An 18,625-nucleotide genomic window follows, 5' to 3' on the forward strand; every position below is an offset into this window, starting at 1 on the left:
AGACCAGTTAAATGGAGAATTCCCAATTTTGTCCCTTAATAAATGGCTTGTTGGCATTGAATAGAATGAAAAAAAGATAGATCCTTTGCCACCAAAGTATAATGACCCTGTGCCTTTCTGTTCACTCTGTACCCTGTACTTTAGATAGTAAACAGCAATTTGAGTGGTAATATTGAAAAAGAGGTTTAACCCTCTGTTGCTCAGCAAGTGGGGAGTAGATACAGAGCCCAAATTGTGCTCACAGCACCAGGACTAACCGCAAAGCCATGTTCCTGAAGTTTTCCCCTTTCTCCCAGGTTCACTGAAGTAGGTCTGGTAATAAATACAGGACCTTGGCTAAAAAGATAGAGAATCCATGGATAAAGCTACAAAGCTTAAAAACAAAATTTATTCTTGCATTTACATTGAATTGCATAAGAACTCAGAATCCAAATTCTGTAAATAAAATTATTGCCATCCTAAACTCTTTGAAAGTAATGGAGCTAGTTAAGAAATTTTTTGTTCAAACCCCAGCCCCCCCCCATTATTTTTCTGGTGGGGTTTGAACTCAGGGCCTCATGCTTGCTAGAGGCACTCTAACACTTGAGCCACACCCCAGCCCTTTTGCTTTAGTTGTTTTCCACTTAAGGTCTCTGCTTTTTGCCTGTGGCTGGACTAGGATCCTCTTACTTGCCCCATAGCTGAGATTACAGACAAATACTACCACACCTGCCTTGTCAGTTGCTGGAACTGGTCTCTAACCTCAATTCTCCTGATATCTACCACCACACCCAGCCTAGCTTCTTCTTTTTATTTTTTACAGTCAAGGAAAGAACTTTTTTAAAAAAAATATAATCTTTTATTCTACATAGCAGTGTAAAAACTTTGTTCTTTGGAGAATGTTAAAGTATAAAACTTGACTCTGACTTTCAAGGCCACAGATATGATGATATTGTGACATTAGGTTTGCCAGATCTTGCATTTTTCTCTTTTGTCATTCCTGAATGTCTTCTTAGGCATCAAGATTTCTTTAAATTCATTCAAAGATCTTCTGTGAAGAAGACTGTTCTTTTCATAAGTGAATTATTTTAAAGCTCTACACACCTCTGCAAAAAAAAAAAAGTGACTAAAAAGCCCCCTTTCCTTCCTTTTTTTTTTTGTCCTTTTTTTTTTTTGCAGCCCCAGTTGCTCTTCACTTGTTGATCTGGGTCAAGTGCCTCTACTATAAGTGCTAGAACGCTCTTCTCTTCTTAGTATGAAGGGTCACCTGGAATGGGGTGGGGATTGGAGCCAGCCAAAGGGAATGGAACTGAATTCAAAAAAGTAGAAATAGTTTAAATGAGAATTTGGAGAGCACTCAAATAGGAGGACCTCGCTGGAATTTTCCTGTCCATAAAGAATCTTACCTCCCCAAATGGAACTCAGGTGTTTTCCTTTTAGTGAAAGTCCAAGTCACACTTCCATCACAGGGTTCAAAAACAATTGTTTTTGTGTGTGTAAGAGAAGATGATGATTCAGCTTGTATTCCTACTGGGTTTAGAAGGAGAAACACATCTTTCTAACATTTGAATACCTTGGTGCTGGCTTCCCAGATCACTTAATTACTCCTTATCTCAAAAGATTAGTTCCCTCACTCCCCTCAGGCTATCCCTGAAAGTAGATTCTAATTATGACAAACAGTACCAGTGAATGAGACTAACAGAGACTGTGACCTAAATTTATGCAATTTGGGGAGGGGGAGGAATCTAATTATGCAAATGAAAATTTGTAGAAGTATTGTGGATTTTCAGTAGTTGCTCTATTGTGTCATAAGAAAACCTTTGTTTGAAAACCTGAGACAACTTTATTAAGGTTTTATCTCTATTGTAACAAATATTTGTGATTCTGAAATAACATTAAAAATTGCATTCTATTTTAGGAGTCTTACATTCCCATGCCTTAAGCATATAATACGGTTTGTGTGTGTGCTTTTTTTTCCTGCAAAAAATTCTCCTAATTATTGGTTTTTAAAAACTTTTAAAGATAACTTCTACAACCTTTTCATTAAAAAATATACTTTACACACACTCTTCTTTTGGTGGTAGAATCACCAATGTTCACATGCTTTGTTAAAACACATAAAGTGCTTTTGTGTACTATATCTTACATGAACCTTATACTAGACCCATGAATTCTGTAGATGATATTATTTTGTTTAACTGATGGAAAATACAGAAGCTGAGAGAAAAGTTAAGTGTTCCGTATCAGGATATACCTGAGCTCCTTCTAGGAATGAGGAAGAACTCTTATTTAGGCAATTCCACCTGTGCTATTCCTCCTCTCAGGAATTTTTTTCATGGGAAAACATTGCTGTGGTTCTGTTTATCATGATTATTAAGTCTTTTACTCCTCAAATAAAAGCCTACAAAAGCTCAAAAAAGATGCCACGCCTACTTTTTCAGGATAATAGAAATCAAAGGGAACTTTCTCAGTTTGACAAAAGACATCCACAAAAACTCTGTAGCAAGCATCACATTAATGGTTTTTTAAAAAAGGAAGCAAATGCTTTGCCCCTAAGATGGGGCCAAGATGAGGAGGTTCCCTCTCACCACTTGTATTTCACATTGTACTGGAAGTTTTAGTCAATGTAATAAGGTAAGAGATAAAAGACATTCAGATGGGAAGAAAAGAAGTAAGGCTGTCTTTATTAATACAATGTAGTATATCTTATGAAATTTTCAAAACATATTAAATATAATAAGGGAGTTTAGCAAGGTAGCAGGATACAAGACAAAAATTGAAATAATGTTCTTTTTATGTACTAGCAAGTAATGATTACAAATTGTAATTTAAAAAAATAGTACCATTTGTAATCACACCAAAAAAGAAAAACACCCACACAATATATAGGAATAAATCTAATTAAAGATGTTCAAAATCAATGTACTGAATACTACAAAACACTATCAAGAGAAATTTATATTCTAAATAAGTAGTGAGATATATGGCATTTCTACATCAGAAGATTCAATTTTGTTATTTTCTCAGTTTTCTCTGAATTGATGTACAGATTTATATATATTCAAATTTGTGTGGAAATACAAGGATCTAGATAGATAAAAAACTGGAAAAATATAAAGTTTCTGTTTTCAAAACTCATTATAAGTCATCCATAATCATAACCAAATGGTAATAATGTAAAGATAAACATATTGATAAAGGGACAGACTAGAGTTCCTAGAAAGAGATCCAATGAATATATGGGCAACTGATTTTCAATAATGGATCAAATGCAATTCAATGGGAAAGGACACTGTTCTTCACAAGTTGTGCTGGAACAATTAGATAATCTTATGCAAAAATAAGAACATTGGGCTATACCTCTTATCTAGGAAAAACAAATCAGAGTTGATCATAGAATTAAATAAACAAATACGTATAACTTCTAGAAGAAAAATTTTTCATCCTTAGGATAGGCAAAGATTTCTTTTTTTTCTTTTTGGCAAAGATTTCTTAGGTGTAACACCAAATTTACTATCCATAAAATAAAAAAATGATAAAATAGACTGCATCAAAATGTTAAAATTTTACTCTTCAAAACACACTATTAGAAGAACACAAAGACAAGCCACAGACTGAGTGAAAATATTTGCGTATTAAAGATTTGCATGTGGAGGACGTAAAGAACTCTCAACACTGAATAATAAGAAAACGAACAACCTAACTTGAACATGGGAAAGATGTGAGTAGGCACTTCACCAAAAAAGTACAGCTGTTCCTCAAGTTACAATATTTCAAGAAACTATAGTAAGTTGAAAGTTTCAAAAGCCACAAGTGCATTAATGCACCTAACCTAGCACAAATCAAAGCTCAGCAATATAGTACACTGTGGAGTACCTTTGACGTCATGTTGCTGTCTGGGAACTGCAGCTGTCCACGGCTGTCCAGCATCATGAGAGAGTATCGTAATACATATTGCTAGCTCAGGAAAAGATCAGAATTCAAAACTCCAAGTACGGTTTCTAGTGAATGTGTGTTAATTTTACCCTATTACAAAGTTGAAAGTTTTTATGTTGAACCATCATAAGTTAGAGATGATCTGTATATGAATGGCAAATAGACCCATGGAATGATATTAATTATTAATCATCAAAGAAATAAAACATAAGAAAACATTACACATTTATTAGAATGAATTAAATTAAAAAGACTGATAATACCATGCAAGGCATGGAGGAATTAAAATGCTTATAGAGCACTCCTGAGAATAGAATATGTTAGTCACTTTGGAAACCCATTTGGTAGCTCCTTCAGAACTTAAATATGGGCCTGGGGTATTGGTCAGTGGTAGAGAGTGTGCTTAGCACTTTTGAGGCCCTGGGTTTAATCCCCAGCAGCAATAATTTAAAAAGGAGAGTTAAACACACACATACCTTAAGATATAGTCATTCAATTCCTAAGTAACTATTCAAGAAACATTAAAGCATGGTGGTGCTTGCCTTAGCCTTAGCTACTTGGGAGACTGAGGCAGGAGGATTGCTTGAGTCCAGGAATTTGAACAGCTTGGGCAACACAGCAAAACACTGTCTCAAGAAAAATTAAAATATATCTCCACACAAAGACTTGTACACAGATATTCATAGCACCTTAATTTGTAAAAAAAAAAAAAAAAAAGCGCCAATCTGGAAACATTCCAAATATCCATTAATAGATGAAAGGATAAACAAAAACAAAATGGTGACATATTAATTCAATGGAATACCACTCAATACTAAAAAGAAATAGACTTTTTCTTTTTTGGCTATGCTGCAAATGGAACCCATGGTCTTGGGTACTTTCGTATGTCAAGCTACATCCCTAGCCCAAGAAATTAGCTTTTTTTTTTGTAGTGTTAGGATTGTAAACTTAGGACCTCACGTTTGCAAGGCAGGTGCCCTACCACTTGAGCCACGCCACCAGCCAGTTTTTGTGTTGAGTATTTTCAAGATAAGGTCTCTAGAACTATTTGCTCAGGCTGGCTTTGAACCCCAGTTCTCCTGATCTCTGTCTCCCGAGTAGCTAGGATTACAGGAGTAAGCCACCAGCGCCCTGCTCCAAGAAATTAACTTTTGATAAATGCAACAATTTGGATGGATCTCAAAATAATTATTTTGAGTAAAAATGTGACAGTCAAAAGCAAAGAATTCAGACCGTATGATTTCACATATACTAGAGTTGCAAACTATAGTCTTCTAAGCAGATTAGCAATTGCCTCAGGATGTGGAAAGCAGGGGTTGGCTGTGAAGAAAGGATTTCAAAGTACAGAGGACTTTGGGAGTAGTGAGTATATACACATATCAAAACTTATAAAATTGTACAATTTAAATTTATATGGTTTATTGAAAATCAAGTTATACTCTAGTAAAGCTGTGAAAAATTAAATATCAACTTATAATATTTTTTCCTGAAATGCTTTCATAGTAAACATCATATAACATTCTGACTGGCATTTCTATGTTAATTTGGAGTGAGATAACTCCTCTCCTGAATGAACACATCATACTTTTCTTATTATTTTTATTTTTTGGTAGTGCTAAGGTTTGAACTCAGGGCCTCGTGCTTGTTAGGCAGATGCTCTACCACTTGAGGCACACCCCTGACCTGAATTTCTATGGTTGTCACTTCATCTTAAAAATGAAAGCATGGCCTAATGACTTGCTTTGGTTTGGATAAGCATCCCCCCCAAAGGCCCATGTGGTAAAGGCTTTGTTCTCAGCCCATGATGCCTTTGGGAGGTGGTGGAACCTTTGGGAGGTGGGGCCTAGTGGAAGGATGTTAGGTCACTGGGGGAGGAATACCCTTAAAGGGGATATTGGGACTACAGCCCCCACTTCTCTCTGCATCCTGGATGCCATGAGGGGAGCAGTTTACTCATTCCATGGCATACTTCCTGTCATGATGTTCTGCTTCACCACAAGCCCAAAAGCAACAGACTAACTGCCCATGGAATGAAACCTCCAAAGCTGTGAGCTAAAATAAACCTTTCCTCCTTATGCATTGATTGTCTCAGATATTTTGTCACAGAGACAGAAAGCTGATTAACATATAACCCTTCAGAAAAACTGGAAAGATTTGAGACTGATCAAATGGTATTATCAGAAAGATTTACCTGGCAAAAGAGGTCAAGCATTATTTAAAACAAAACATAGAGATATATATGTGTTCAAAGATTATAAGGCTCTTTGTTGCTATGATGTCAGTTCTCCCTAGTCACATAAACACAGAGAAAGCACCTACTAAGCACTCAATGAGTTGTTGAGTTGTTACTTTCTGTTGTTGTTTAGAGACAAGGTATCAGTAGGTAGCAGGCCAGCCCAGAACTCATGGTCCTCCTGACTCCATCTTCTAGTGCATATCTCTAAATTGTTACTTTGTGATCATTTTAAAATCAGAAAGTTGTATAAAATGGAAATCTTTATGTACTTTTTGGAGTAACCAATTAAAGCTGCAGGTAGTCTCTTAAAATCAGAAGGACACTAGACTGGACAACTGGAGACCTACTGGACCCCAGCTGGGCCAACATTTAGTTTCATGATCTTGTGCAAGGCCCTTACCTCTCTGGTTTCAGCATCCTCACTTATAAGCTCGGTGGCTAGAGATGATCACTTCTGTTCCACTTCTAATACTTATTATTTAGGACATGAAGAAAATTTAATTTCCAATTTACTATCATTTAAGATACCACCTCACTGCTGGGTCTTGACTGTTGAAGTGCATAACGAAATGCTTCATAAATGCAGGCAAGAGTGAGCTTCGGGTGTTGGGGCATAACTCAGTGACAGAGTGCTCACCCAGCATGCATGGGGCCCTGAGTTCCATCCCTAGCGCCTCTATGACATATTGATAGTATTGAAAAATAATAAAGTCCACAGAATTTTTTTTACTTCCCCAAACCAGCTAATTAAGAGTAAGAAAACAGCTGAGAGCACAGCTCAGTGGTAGATGGCTTGCTTAGCATGAAAAGGTCTATCTGGGTTCTATCACCAGCACCACTGAGTAAGGAAAGAACTCGTTTTTATGGTTTTCTGATTTAGACATTTAAGGTATTGACAGAGCAGACTCCCAACCAATAACTGTAAAGGCTTTTAAAGTAGAATTTTTAAGTATCTGCTGTTTTATTTTTATGCTAAACATCTGAGCCCTGTTTTGAGGACACATACAGCTTTACAATACATACAATCAAGTAGATGGCTAAATCGTATATTCCTTACCTACAATGTTATTTTTATTTCCCTGTAATTATTTCTTTAGTATATTGAGCTGTTACAGCCTAAAGTCATTTACAAGGGCAGACATTCATTTGAATATCTTTGTATTTTGTCAAAAGAGCAAAAAGTGATATAGCATGTACTGTTCCATATAACAGATGGACCTTTGCCTAGGTAATGTGCCATACAGTTGTCCTTCCTTTTCTTTTTTCCCAGTCACTCTTACCAGTGAATCTGATCTACTCACTTATATCCAGTAAAAAAATTCTGTTTGTATTTGGTCTCTGATAAATGCTAAGAATTTTTTTTAAAGAAAAGATCATTTCTTAAATGAGATCATACTTTTATCAATATTCTGAGAGTTCTAAACTTTTTGGAGAATTAAAATATCAAGTGATGTGAAATATCTTGCTTCTATTGCAAATTTTTTGTTAGTTTAAATATTTCACTAAAATCAATATTCTTTTTTTTTTTTTAAATTTGTGATCCTGGGGATGGGACCCAGGACCTTGTGCATGTTAGGCCAGCACTTTAACACTGAGCTACACCCCAGCCTAACACTGATGTTCTTGAATGTGTCAAGGTCTCTTCAGAGTTTTCAATGGGTAACAAACTTCATTATATATATATATATGTATATACATATATTTCTTTTTTGCAATTTCTACAATGGCAAATTTAGAGTGTGCCTAATGTTGCTTCTGCATTCCAGTTTGATAATGAGCCTTAATCCTTGTACCATTTCATTCCATTAAAATAGAAAAAAACCTGTGTACTGGCAAAGCAAATGGCTCATAAAGTAATCTGAGTGATGGAAAAAGAACAGCTCCCAGCATGAAATGAAAAAATCCTTCACCATGGATGGAGCAGAATTATAGAAGTCCCCCATTTGTAACTGCTTTTTACAGTCGATGATCTTACTTAAATAAAATTCCCACAGAAGTTTTACAGCCTAAATCATGATTAAATTTACAATCTGGGCCATCATGAAGGGAGCCTCTGTTTTTTCCAGGCTTTGAGGGGAATGGCCACTCTATAAGGCCGACACTATTGTTTATCTTATGTCTCATAAGGTTGTTAATAAATTTGCCATATGAAATTTTAAATATTTCTTTGTGAAATAAAAACTTTTCTAAAATACACTTGTTTTGTGACGTTAGATTAGTACAGAGGATTCTAACAGATAATAAAGTAGGCTATCATGAAATAAGAATATAAACTTTTTCCTTTTATTAGCATATATTATACAAATGGGTTTCATTGTGATATTTCTATACATGCATTTAATGTACTTTGATCACATTCAGCCACTATGTTACCTTTCTTATCCTTCCTCTGCCTGTTTTTGAACAATTTTGATAAGTTTCATTATTTTATTTTCATATGTGTGCATGGAGTACTTCCATCATCTTCACCCCTTCACTCTCTCCTTTCACCCTCTACCTCCAAACTTAGTTTCTAATGCCACCTTCATTGCTCAGTTACTATGTAGTATTGAAAAAGTCCATTCAACTTTCTAATGACTTATTGTGAGTGTCAAGTGCAAATATATGTGAAGGATTCTTTTAAACCATAAAACATTATGCAAGTGTGAGGTCTTTTCTCCAATAGCCATCCAAATGAACGCTGTGAGTTTTCAGTTTTTCTGAGGTGTGAGCCATGAGCACATGTAGTAGGACTACACATAAATAATAGATGTTTTAAATGTATTTCCCCCATAAAATGCTTAAAAGCCAAAACATTCATTATTATCACTCATATAATGACAATAATAGCTAACCCTAGTTAGGCATTTATAATGCCTGGTGCTAAGTAGCTTCCATATATGTTATCTACTCAACCATTGACAGGCCCTGTGTTGTGGATATTATTACTACTGTCAGACAGGAAACAGATAAAGCCAGGTTTCCACACAAAGGCAATCTGATCCCTCTCTTAGCCATTTTACTTTTATGCCCTCCAATTTTTTTGAAATGAATTTTCACTGTGTTGCCCAGTCTGGCCTTGAACTCCTAGGCTCAAGCAATCTTCCCACCATAGCTTCCTGAGTAGCTGGCACTACAGACCAGTGCTACCATGCCTGCCTGCCTTCCAACACTCTTGAAAATCTGCTATCAATTTCTTTTTATTTCTAGTGGAGCATAATTCAGAACTAATGTGAGACAAATACTCCAGAGAGGGCTCTAGAAACTGAACTCCAGATAGTCTCACAATCCCCTGAAAAATCTGGTTTAGAAGAGGAGTAAAAGGGCTGCAAATGTAGCTCAGTTGTCAACCATTTTCTTACACAGAAGCACAGAACTTTTTTTTAAAATTTTTTAAATTGTTTTATTATTCATATGTGCATACAAAGCTTGGGTCATTTCTCCCCCCTGACCCCACCCCCTCCCTTACCACCCATTCCACCCCCTCCCTCTCCTCCCCACCCCCTCAATACCCAGAAGAAACTATTTTGCCCTTATCCCTAATTTTGTTGAAGAGAGAGTATAAGCAATAATAGGAAGGAACAAGGGTTTTTGCTGGTTGAGATAAGGATAGCTATACAGGGAGTTGACTCGCATTGATTTCCTATTCATGTGTGTTACCTTTTAGGTTAATTCTTTTTGATCTAACCTTTTCTCTAGTTCCTGGTCCCCTTTTCCTATTGGCCTCAGTTGCTTTTAAGGTATCTGCTTTAGTTTCTCTGCTTTGAGGGCAACAAATGCTCACTAATTTTTTAGGTGTCTTACCTATCCTCACCCCTCCCTTGTGTGCTCTCGCTTTTATCATGTGCTCAAAGTCCAATCCCCTTGTTGTGTTTGCCCTTGATGTAATGTCCGCATATGAGGGAGAACATACGATTTTTGGTCTTTTGGGCCAGGCTAACCTCACTCAGAATGATGTTCTCCAACTCCATCCATTTACCAGCGAGTGATAACATTTCGTTCTTCTTCATGGCTGCATAAAATTCCATTGTGTATAGATACCACATTTTCTTAATCCATTCATCAGTGGTGGGGCATCTTGGCTATTTCCATAACTTGACTATTGTGAATAGTGCCGCAATAAACATGGGTGAGAAGCACAGAACTTGATGGAGAAAAGCATGCTTGATTTTTATAACATGAAATTTTACTCTATTAATATTAATATACTAGTGGTTAAAGTAGAGAAAGAAGACACAATGGTAACCTTTAACTAAAGCATTTCAAGCTAAAAGAAGGTCAATAAAACTTTTCAAACCAAGGTGTGTTTTAATTATAGTCAATATAATTTTGTAAGCAGTGTAATATAAAAGCTTGACATGAGCAGGAGCTGATGGAGGATTTTCTAGATAATACCAGCAGTCTGCAGTTGTATACAACTTGTCGATTACCCAAGGTCTTCCGTACTCTGTGTGCTGTTTGGTAATCACAGTATTCTTGTGAGGAAAATGGTAACTTTTATCACACTATTTGAGACAGATTTTTTAATGTTAATGGCCAAATCCTCCAAACATTAGCCCTAGGATTGATTTAAATGATCATTTTCATAATGATCTTTTTGTTCATTTGTTTTTGCAGCATTGGGGTTCAAACCAGGGTCTTCCACATGCAAGGCTAGATACTCCACCACTAAGCCACATGCCCAGTCCTCATAAACTATCTTTGAAGAAGTACATGAACACATTGTAGAGTTGCCACAAGATGCTTCCAGATTAGTGACACGAAGTCACTTAGACTAAATTGATCACAAACCACATTTGTAATCCCATCTTCCATCATGACTTTACTCATATTACATTCTAGGCAGGCAGAATTACTCCCCAAACAGTTGCTAATCTTTACCCCTCACTCTTATTTTCAAATGCTGGGGACTGAACCTAGGGTCTCACACATGATAGGCAAATATTCTACTACTAAACAATGACCCCAGCCTCTATACTGTACTCTTATTTTCTGTCCTACAAGCCCAATGGCCATCACTATTCAAATTGTTTTTCCAAATCACATCAGTATTTCTACTCTGAAACCTTCATTTCTTCAAGCATATTTAAAAACCATGAGTTCTGAGCTGTTACATCCCTATAAATGCCGTCAGAGTCCTTAGATTTGGCCAAAATAGTCAGCAAAATGTTGAATATTGTTAAGAAAAATGGGAGGGAAAACCAGTAGGCAGTCATCCTGCTTTTGGGTAAATCCTTGAGATGTCTGCACCTGTGTTCTTTTTTGTAGTTCTGATCTGCATGCAAGACAAGAATAATAGATTTGGAAAAGTTCCGAAGAAAAGCAACTCCAGTGATGAAGTGGACAGGAAGCAAGGCTACAAAACAAAAAATCTTCTTAGAGAAATTGGCTGGCAAAAGGAGAGCCATATCAGACAGCTGTGTGGCTTCCAGATTTTGTCATTGGTACGGTCCAAGGGCATACATACCAAACAGTTTCTCCTTTGAAAGCCTTACTCAGCCTTGGGCTGATGTTTGGCTCTTCCATTCTCTCTGAATTTGTTCAGCTGAAATGTCCTCAGTCCTACACCTCCTCATTTAGCAGGAGACTCTCATTATAGTAGGGGTCATGTCAGGATGCCCCAGGATTTTTCTTTTGAGATGAGTTTTTCTATGTTTTCCAGGCTGGTCTCTATTCGACTTGTAGACTCGAGTAACTTCCCACCTCAGCCACCCAAGTACTGGGACTACAGGCAAGCTATTGCTTTTTGTTGCAGTGCTGGGGATCCAACCCAAGGCTTCTTGCATGCTAGACAAGTGCTTTACCACTGAATTACAATCCTGGCCCTAGGATGACCTTATATACAGGTGAGGATCAGGCAAGCAGTCTCTTTTAGTAAGCCTGAAAGGTGGCTCCTTTGTCTTCTGGTTTGATTCCTCCTCTAGGCCAATGGAATCATTTAGCACTTAATTTCTCTATTGTGCAAAACCAGAATGTTGCATATATCTTCTTTTTTCTTCGTTTTTGATGAACTGGGGTTTGAACTCAAAGCCTTGCCCTTGCTAGACAGGTGCTTTACCACTTGAGACACACCCAGTCCTTTTTGCTTTAGTTATTTTTCAAGTAGGTTCTCATATTTTTGCCTGGGGCAACCTAAGAACTCAGTCCTCCTACCTACAGCCTTCCACTTAGCTGGGATGACAGGTACATACCACCATGCCGCATTTATTGGTTGAGATGGAGTCTTGCTAACTTCCCTCTCCCTGACACCCTCTCCCTGGATCACCATCTACTGAGTAGCTAGGGTTACGGGTGTGAGCCACCTAGCCCAGCACACATGTGTTTATTCTTATTATGTTCTGTATTATCCTTAATACAGAACATAATAAACAATGAAAATACACCAGTAAGTAGAAAACTGCTTTTGGTTGTATCTTACATTTGCGTTTCTGTGACAGAAAGGCTTATAATGTTGAAGATGCTTGGCAGTCAAGGTAGCCATCAGGCACAGGCAAATAATCACTTAAGTAAGCATCTCCATTTGGCACAGCCAACCCCCATTCTTTGCAATCTGTCTGCAGCTCTCTATCTACATCTAGCTTAGTTAAAACGTTACCACACTAACCTCAGTATCATACACATTGTTGCCTATTTACAACAGGAAAAAAAATCAAATCTTCGCCATTCTTCAACAATAGAGGCTTCAAATTTCTTTCTTTGAGTCTCTCTTTGATTTGAATATTCAAAGATTCTCTCTCATTACTTTTCAAACTTTTCCAGGAAACAGAAATGGAAGGAACACTACTAAACTCATTCTATGAAGCCAGCATCACACTCATTCTGAAACCAAACGAAGACATAACCAGAAAAGAGAATTATAGACCAATATCTTTGATGAATATAGACTCAAAGATTCTCAACAAAATACTGGCAAACAGAATTCTACAACACATCAAAAAGATCATGCACCATGACCAAGTCAGTTTTCATTCCAGGGCTGCAAGGATGGTTCAACATATGTAAATCCATAAATGTAATACAGCATATAAACAGAAGCAAGGACAAAAACCACATGATCCTCTCAATAAAGGCAGAAAAAAACCTTTGACAAATCACCCTTTCATGATAAAATCTCTGAAGAAACTAGGAATAGAAGGAATGTTCCTTGACATAATAAAAGCTATATATGACAAACCTAGAGCCAATATTATACTAAATGGAGAACAACTGAAGCCATTTCCCTTAAAGTCAGAAACAAGACAGGGATGTGCACTTTCTCCACTGCTATTCAATATAGTTCTGGAATTCCTAGACAAAGCAATAAGACACGAGGAAGAAATAAAAGGGATTCAAATAGGGAAGGAAGCAGTCAAACTATCCCTATTTGCAGATGACATGATCCTATACCTAAAAGACCCTAAAAACTCCACCAAAAAACTATTAGAAATCACCAGTTATACCAAGTTGCCCTCTGCTTCTTTGTCTAGAACATACAGTGGTGCTGCTCGTCCATACAGTGCCTTGGTGTGACATAGAAAAAGACACTCTTGGGATGCAGGCCCAGGCCACGAAGAACAGAGCCTGGGCTGGCTGTCAGCTCCTTTCATTCTCTCATGCAGTTGGCCTTGTGCAGTTGGCTTTGATGCAGAAACTGTGACACTAGTGATGCTATACAGGTTTCATTTGTGGTTTCAATTTTAATGAATCCATAATGGCTGTCTATAAAACCTGTGAGGACTCTGAGGCTGTTTTCAGGCTCAGTAGCATGATACAGCTGTGATAATGAACCCTAATTTGGAGCATGGCACTAGATGTGACAGGGATTTGCTATCTAAGGACTAGAGGCTTCTTGCTTGTCCTGAAGAGGTAGGGGGCTTGGCATCAATAGAGGTTGACACAGAATATAGGTCCAACCAAGTTATTAAACATTAGCTTGCAAGGCAAGAATTTTACTTCTTCAGGCCTCTAACAAAGCATCAAGCTGAAATAGATGTTAGACATTACTCTGTATTTTCATGAGGACTCTGTCACATGAAACTATTTCATGAAGAATAGCTTCTTCATGTCATTTTAATGTTGAAGAAAAACTGAAGAAAAGTGAGGGATTGATAGAACATGCTTACAATCCCAGCACTCAGGAGGCTGAGGCAGGAAGATGGAAATTTTGAAGCTAGTCTAACTACATAGTGAATTCGAGGCCGGCCTGGACTACATAGTGATATCTTGTCTCAAAAAAAACCAAAATGAGTGAAAAAGTAAAGCAAAGAAACCACAACAACAACAAAACAAAACCAAAAACTGGGACAGTAACATTTGAACAGAGACCTTAAATAGATGAAGAACAGCAGGGTGCTGATGGTTTATTACTATAATCCTAGCTACTTAGGCCACTGAGATCAGGAGGATCAAGGTTAGAGGCCAGCCCAGGGAAATAGTTCACAACACCCCATCAGCAAAATAACCAAAGCAAAATGGGCTTAGAGGTGTGGCTCAAGAGGTAAAGCATATGCTTTGCAAGTATAAAGCCCTGAGTTCAAACCCCAGTCCAACCATAAAAGAAAAATAGGTGAAGAACAAAGCTTATGCTTATATCTGGTATAAAAGTATTCCAGGAAAGAGAATGTCAATGCTAAAGTTTAGCTTTGTTTAGGAAAGCGAAGGCATCAGTGTGGCTGAAGTTCAGTTGACAAGAGGGAGTATGGCAGGAGGAGAGGTCAAGGTGGGAATGGAGAGGAAGCTGCCAGTCCTCCCCCTGGAGTTTTCTAAACTAACATACACAGTTTGTTTTTATTGTTTACTTTGTCTTTTACTCTGATTGTTAGCTGTGGGAGATTTTTAAGCCAAAGAATGGCTTTTAAAAAGGGTCACTCTGACTGCTCAGGAGAGAATAGAATGTAATGGGGCAAGGACAAAAACAACAAGACCACTTTTAAGACTACATCAGGAAGAGATCGAAGTGTTCTTTGAATTGTGGCTAAAAGCAGTGAAATTAAGTTTTCATTGTATGGATGGACCACATTCTATTTATCTATCCACCTGCTGATGAGGAAGTCCAGGCAGTCACATTTGGCTTAAGGAAACAGGGAAAGAACAGAAGCTAGGGAAAAGCTCTCGGTGAACTGAAATGACGAGTGGGTTCATACAATCAGGGGATGACCCTGATCCTAGCAGATGGCTCTTACAAATGAGAAACGTTTCAAGAGTTTAACTAATTGGCCCAAATCACACAATCACTCAATGCCCGACATGAGTCATAAATCTTTATCTGACAACAATTATACCTGTGATTATTATTTCTTGATGTAATAAAAGCTATGGTTGTTTTTCCTGGAGAAATAAACCTATGCAAATGCACAGCAACTCCAGGTTAAGAACCCCTGCATTTTTCTGTTATTGTCCAGGATGAACTAAGGCTCTTGGAGTACTTTTGGAAGGCAGCTGTGCTCACCACTATACCACCAATGTTCTTTGAGTTACTTTTGGTTCGTAATTTCTCCCCAAACACAGGGCTATAATTTCTGACAACTGTTTGTGGTTTTAAAGGTGGCAATGGTAGAGATATTATTGCTAATAAAGGGATTGCCTCAACCCAATGGGACATTTTAATGGGTTAGCAGAAGTTGACAAACTTTTTCTTAAACGGCCGGAGAATCATATTTTAAACATCCAGGTATATGCTGTCTGTGACAACTACTTATCTCTGCAGTTGTAGTGTGAGAGCAACCATAGACTCTATGTAAGGGAATGAATGAGCATGACTGTATTCCAATAAAACTTCATTTACAAAGCTAGGGTGTTGGGCTGGGGATGTAGCTCAGTGGTAGAGCACTTTCTAGTGTGTGTGAGGTCTTGGATTCAGTCCCCAGCATCACAAACAACACCACCTAACCGAAACAGAAACTGAGCCAGACTGTGGGATGCCAGGGTATAGTTTTCTGACTTCCAGATTAGGAAGTAGCCATAGTTTATTAAAAAAGTACAATGCTCTAGAATGTAATGTGTGTTTGCATGTGTCCTATGTATTTATCCTCTTATATATATGTACTTTTAATCCCCTAGGGCCAAAACCAAATTACTCCTTGTGGTAAAAACTCGGAGCATTACTGTAGGCAAATTAGAGTAGGAAGACCTTGTTTTAAATTTTTAATTCTGTCATTTACTGTCTTTCTCATCTTGATCCTGTTACTGTAACCAATTAAGCATTAGTTTCCTCACCATTAAAATGAGTATAGTAATGGCAGTTTCTCAAGGATGTTGTTATGGTTTGGATCTTAAATGTCCCGCAAAAGTTCATGTGTTGAAGGCTCATTCCCAGGTTGATGGCATTATTGGGAGGTAGGGGAACCTTATGAGGTGGGTTTTGTTAGAGGAAGTAGGTCATCAGGGGCAAACCCTTGAAGGGCATATTGGAACCCTAGTCACATCCTCTCCTGCACCTCCCAATCACCATGATGCGAGCAGCTCCCTGCCATGATGCTTGGCTTTGCCACACGCCCAAAGCAATGGTGCCAAGCCACCATGGACTGAAGCCTCTGGTTGAAAATTTGTCAAAATATATCTTACCTCCTTTTGTGTTGTTTATCTCAGGTACCTTGTCAGAGCTATGGGAAGCTGACTAACCCAGATGTTGTGAAGCACGTGGTGACAATTCAATAAATGCTAGAGACACGAAACTGTTCACTGGAACATCACTTTCCTGTCTCCAGTCCTTTCTTCTGGTCACTCGTCATGATAGATGACCCCATCCTAAACTTAAGATGTTTACTCTGAAAGTCAGGCACTCCTGGCTGACCATGTCAGGATGTTGGGTAAGGCATATGCATCAAGAAGCCTACTACGAATTAATCACACACAGTTAGAAGTCTCATATAGCTTGACCGAGGGCAGTTAGGCTTGCCTAAGGGGCTTGGTTAAATTTGCAACCAACTCGAATCTGTCATAAATATCATCTGGTCCACTCCTGCCTTGAAGCCATGCCAGAATGTTGCAGAAAAGATTTTGAACAATACAATAACTGAAAATGGAAAGAACTTTATTTTAACATGTCAGCAATCTTGGTGTCAGCCCCTTTGGCAGCTCCCTTGGAGACTGATTCCACTGCTGGTTTCTCTAACATTGGAAAATAAACACCTTTTTTTGAGCCAAAGTCTCCTTTGTGGCTTTGGGTGACCTCAAACTCATGATCCTCCTGCCTCAGCCACTTGAGTGCTGGGATCACAGGTGTAGGCCACCATGCCTGGCAACAGCATCTTCTTTACCAGGCACTGATAACCTATTTGTGGGCATCTTTGGCCACTAGTCGTATCTTTGGCAGCAGCAGTCTTGCTTTTCTGGTCATTGGCCACGACAATAAACATCCCTGGCACAAGCTCTAGAAGAAAAGAAAAGGAATGGGAGAAACAAGTACCAGAGATCGTATGAGACATCTTCTTGATTTTCCAGAATTTTTCAGGATGAGTGGAACACAGGGGATTGGGAATATGTGGGTAGGAGATGGGGAGTGAAGTTCCTAGAGAGTATAAGGGGATGGAGTCCAAAAAACACTAACTTATGATTTTCTCTTCCCATAGGGCTAGTGTGGTCATGGAAACCCAGGTGTGAGGCAGTAATATTCATGCTCTTAGTTCTTTTTTCTGTTGCTATAACAAAATAGTAAAGACCAGGTAATTTATAAAGAAAAGAAGTTTAAGATTGGGCAAAGTGACTATAATCCCAGCTACTCAGGAGACAAAGATTGGGAGGATTGTAGTTGAGGCCAGCCTGGGCAAAAAGTTAGTGAGGCCCCAAATCAACCAATAAACTGGGTGTAGAGGGGCATGCCTGTTATTAAAGCTATGTGGGAAGTGTAAATAGAAAGATTGAGGTCCGGGTCAGCCTGGGCATAAATGAGAGACTCTATTTGAAAAATATCTAAACTGAAAATGACTGGGGTGAGGCTCAAGTGGTAAAGCGCCTGCCTGATGTCCTGAGTTCAAACTTGGCCAAATTTTTTTCCAAAAAATGAGTTCACATTTCTGAGTTCTGGGTGTTCAAGAACATGGTGGCAGCATTTGGTGAGGACTTTCTTGCTGTATCCCAACATGGCAGAGGGCATTACGTGGTGAGATGGAGCAAGTGTGCTCTCTTCCTTTTTTGTAAAGCCACTAATACCATCATAAGATCCTCCCTGTTACCACCTCATCTGATCCTAATTATTTCCAAAGGATTCCACCTCAAAATATCATTAACATATGAATTTGGAAGTTAAGTTTCTAATAGATGAGCTTTTGGGGGATACATTCAAGTCATCATACTCTCTCTGATGATCCTACACTTCACACCCCTCTGACCCTCAGATGTGAGGTTTTTCTCCAGCTGTATTTTTTCTTCCATGGTTTTCCTTTCTGAGGGCTCTCCTTAAAGCATTTCTTTTCTTACTCTAAAGTTTGCTTTTAGTCCAATTTCCTTCTTTCCTTCCTCCCTCCCTCCCTCTTCTTCCTCCCTCCCTCCCTCTCTTCCTTCCTTCCTTCTCTCTCT

General features: G+C 38.2%; 1 protein-coding gene across 1 annotated transcript in view; it reads left to right on the forward strand.

Moving 5' to 3' along the window:
• LOC141419429 (uncharacterized) overlaps positions 1 to 18,148 on the forward strand; it is a 39,565-nt gene extending 21,417 nt beyond the window's left edge. Inside the window, exons 5-6 of the mRNA XM_074062224.1 lie at positions 11,399 to 11,574; positions 16,697 to 18,148. Of these exons, the coding sequence (XP_073918325.1) occupies positions 11,399 to 11,574; positions 16,697 to 16,765 (245 nt within the window). The 3' untranslated portion in view covers positions 16,766 to 18,148. The remainder of the gene's footprint in view (positions 1 to 11,398; positions 11,575 to 16,696) is intronic.
• Positions 18,149 to 18,625: the final 477 nt, after the last annotated feature.

Source organism: Castor canadensis, chromosome X, assembly GCF_047511655.1.
Source record: "Castor canadensis chromosome X, mCasCan1.hap1v2, whole genome shotgun sequence".
NCBI classification, from domain to species: Eukaryota; Metazoa; Chordata; class Mammalia; order Rodentia; family Castoridae; genus Castor; species Castor canadensis.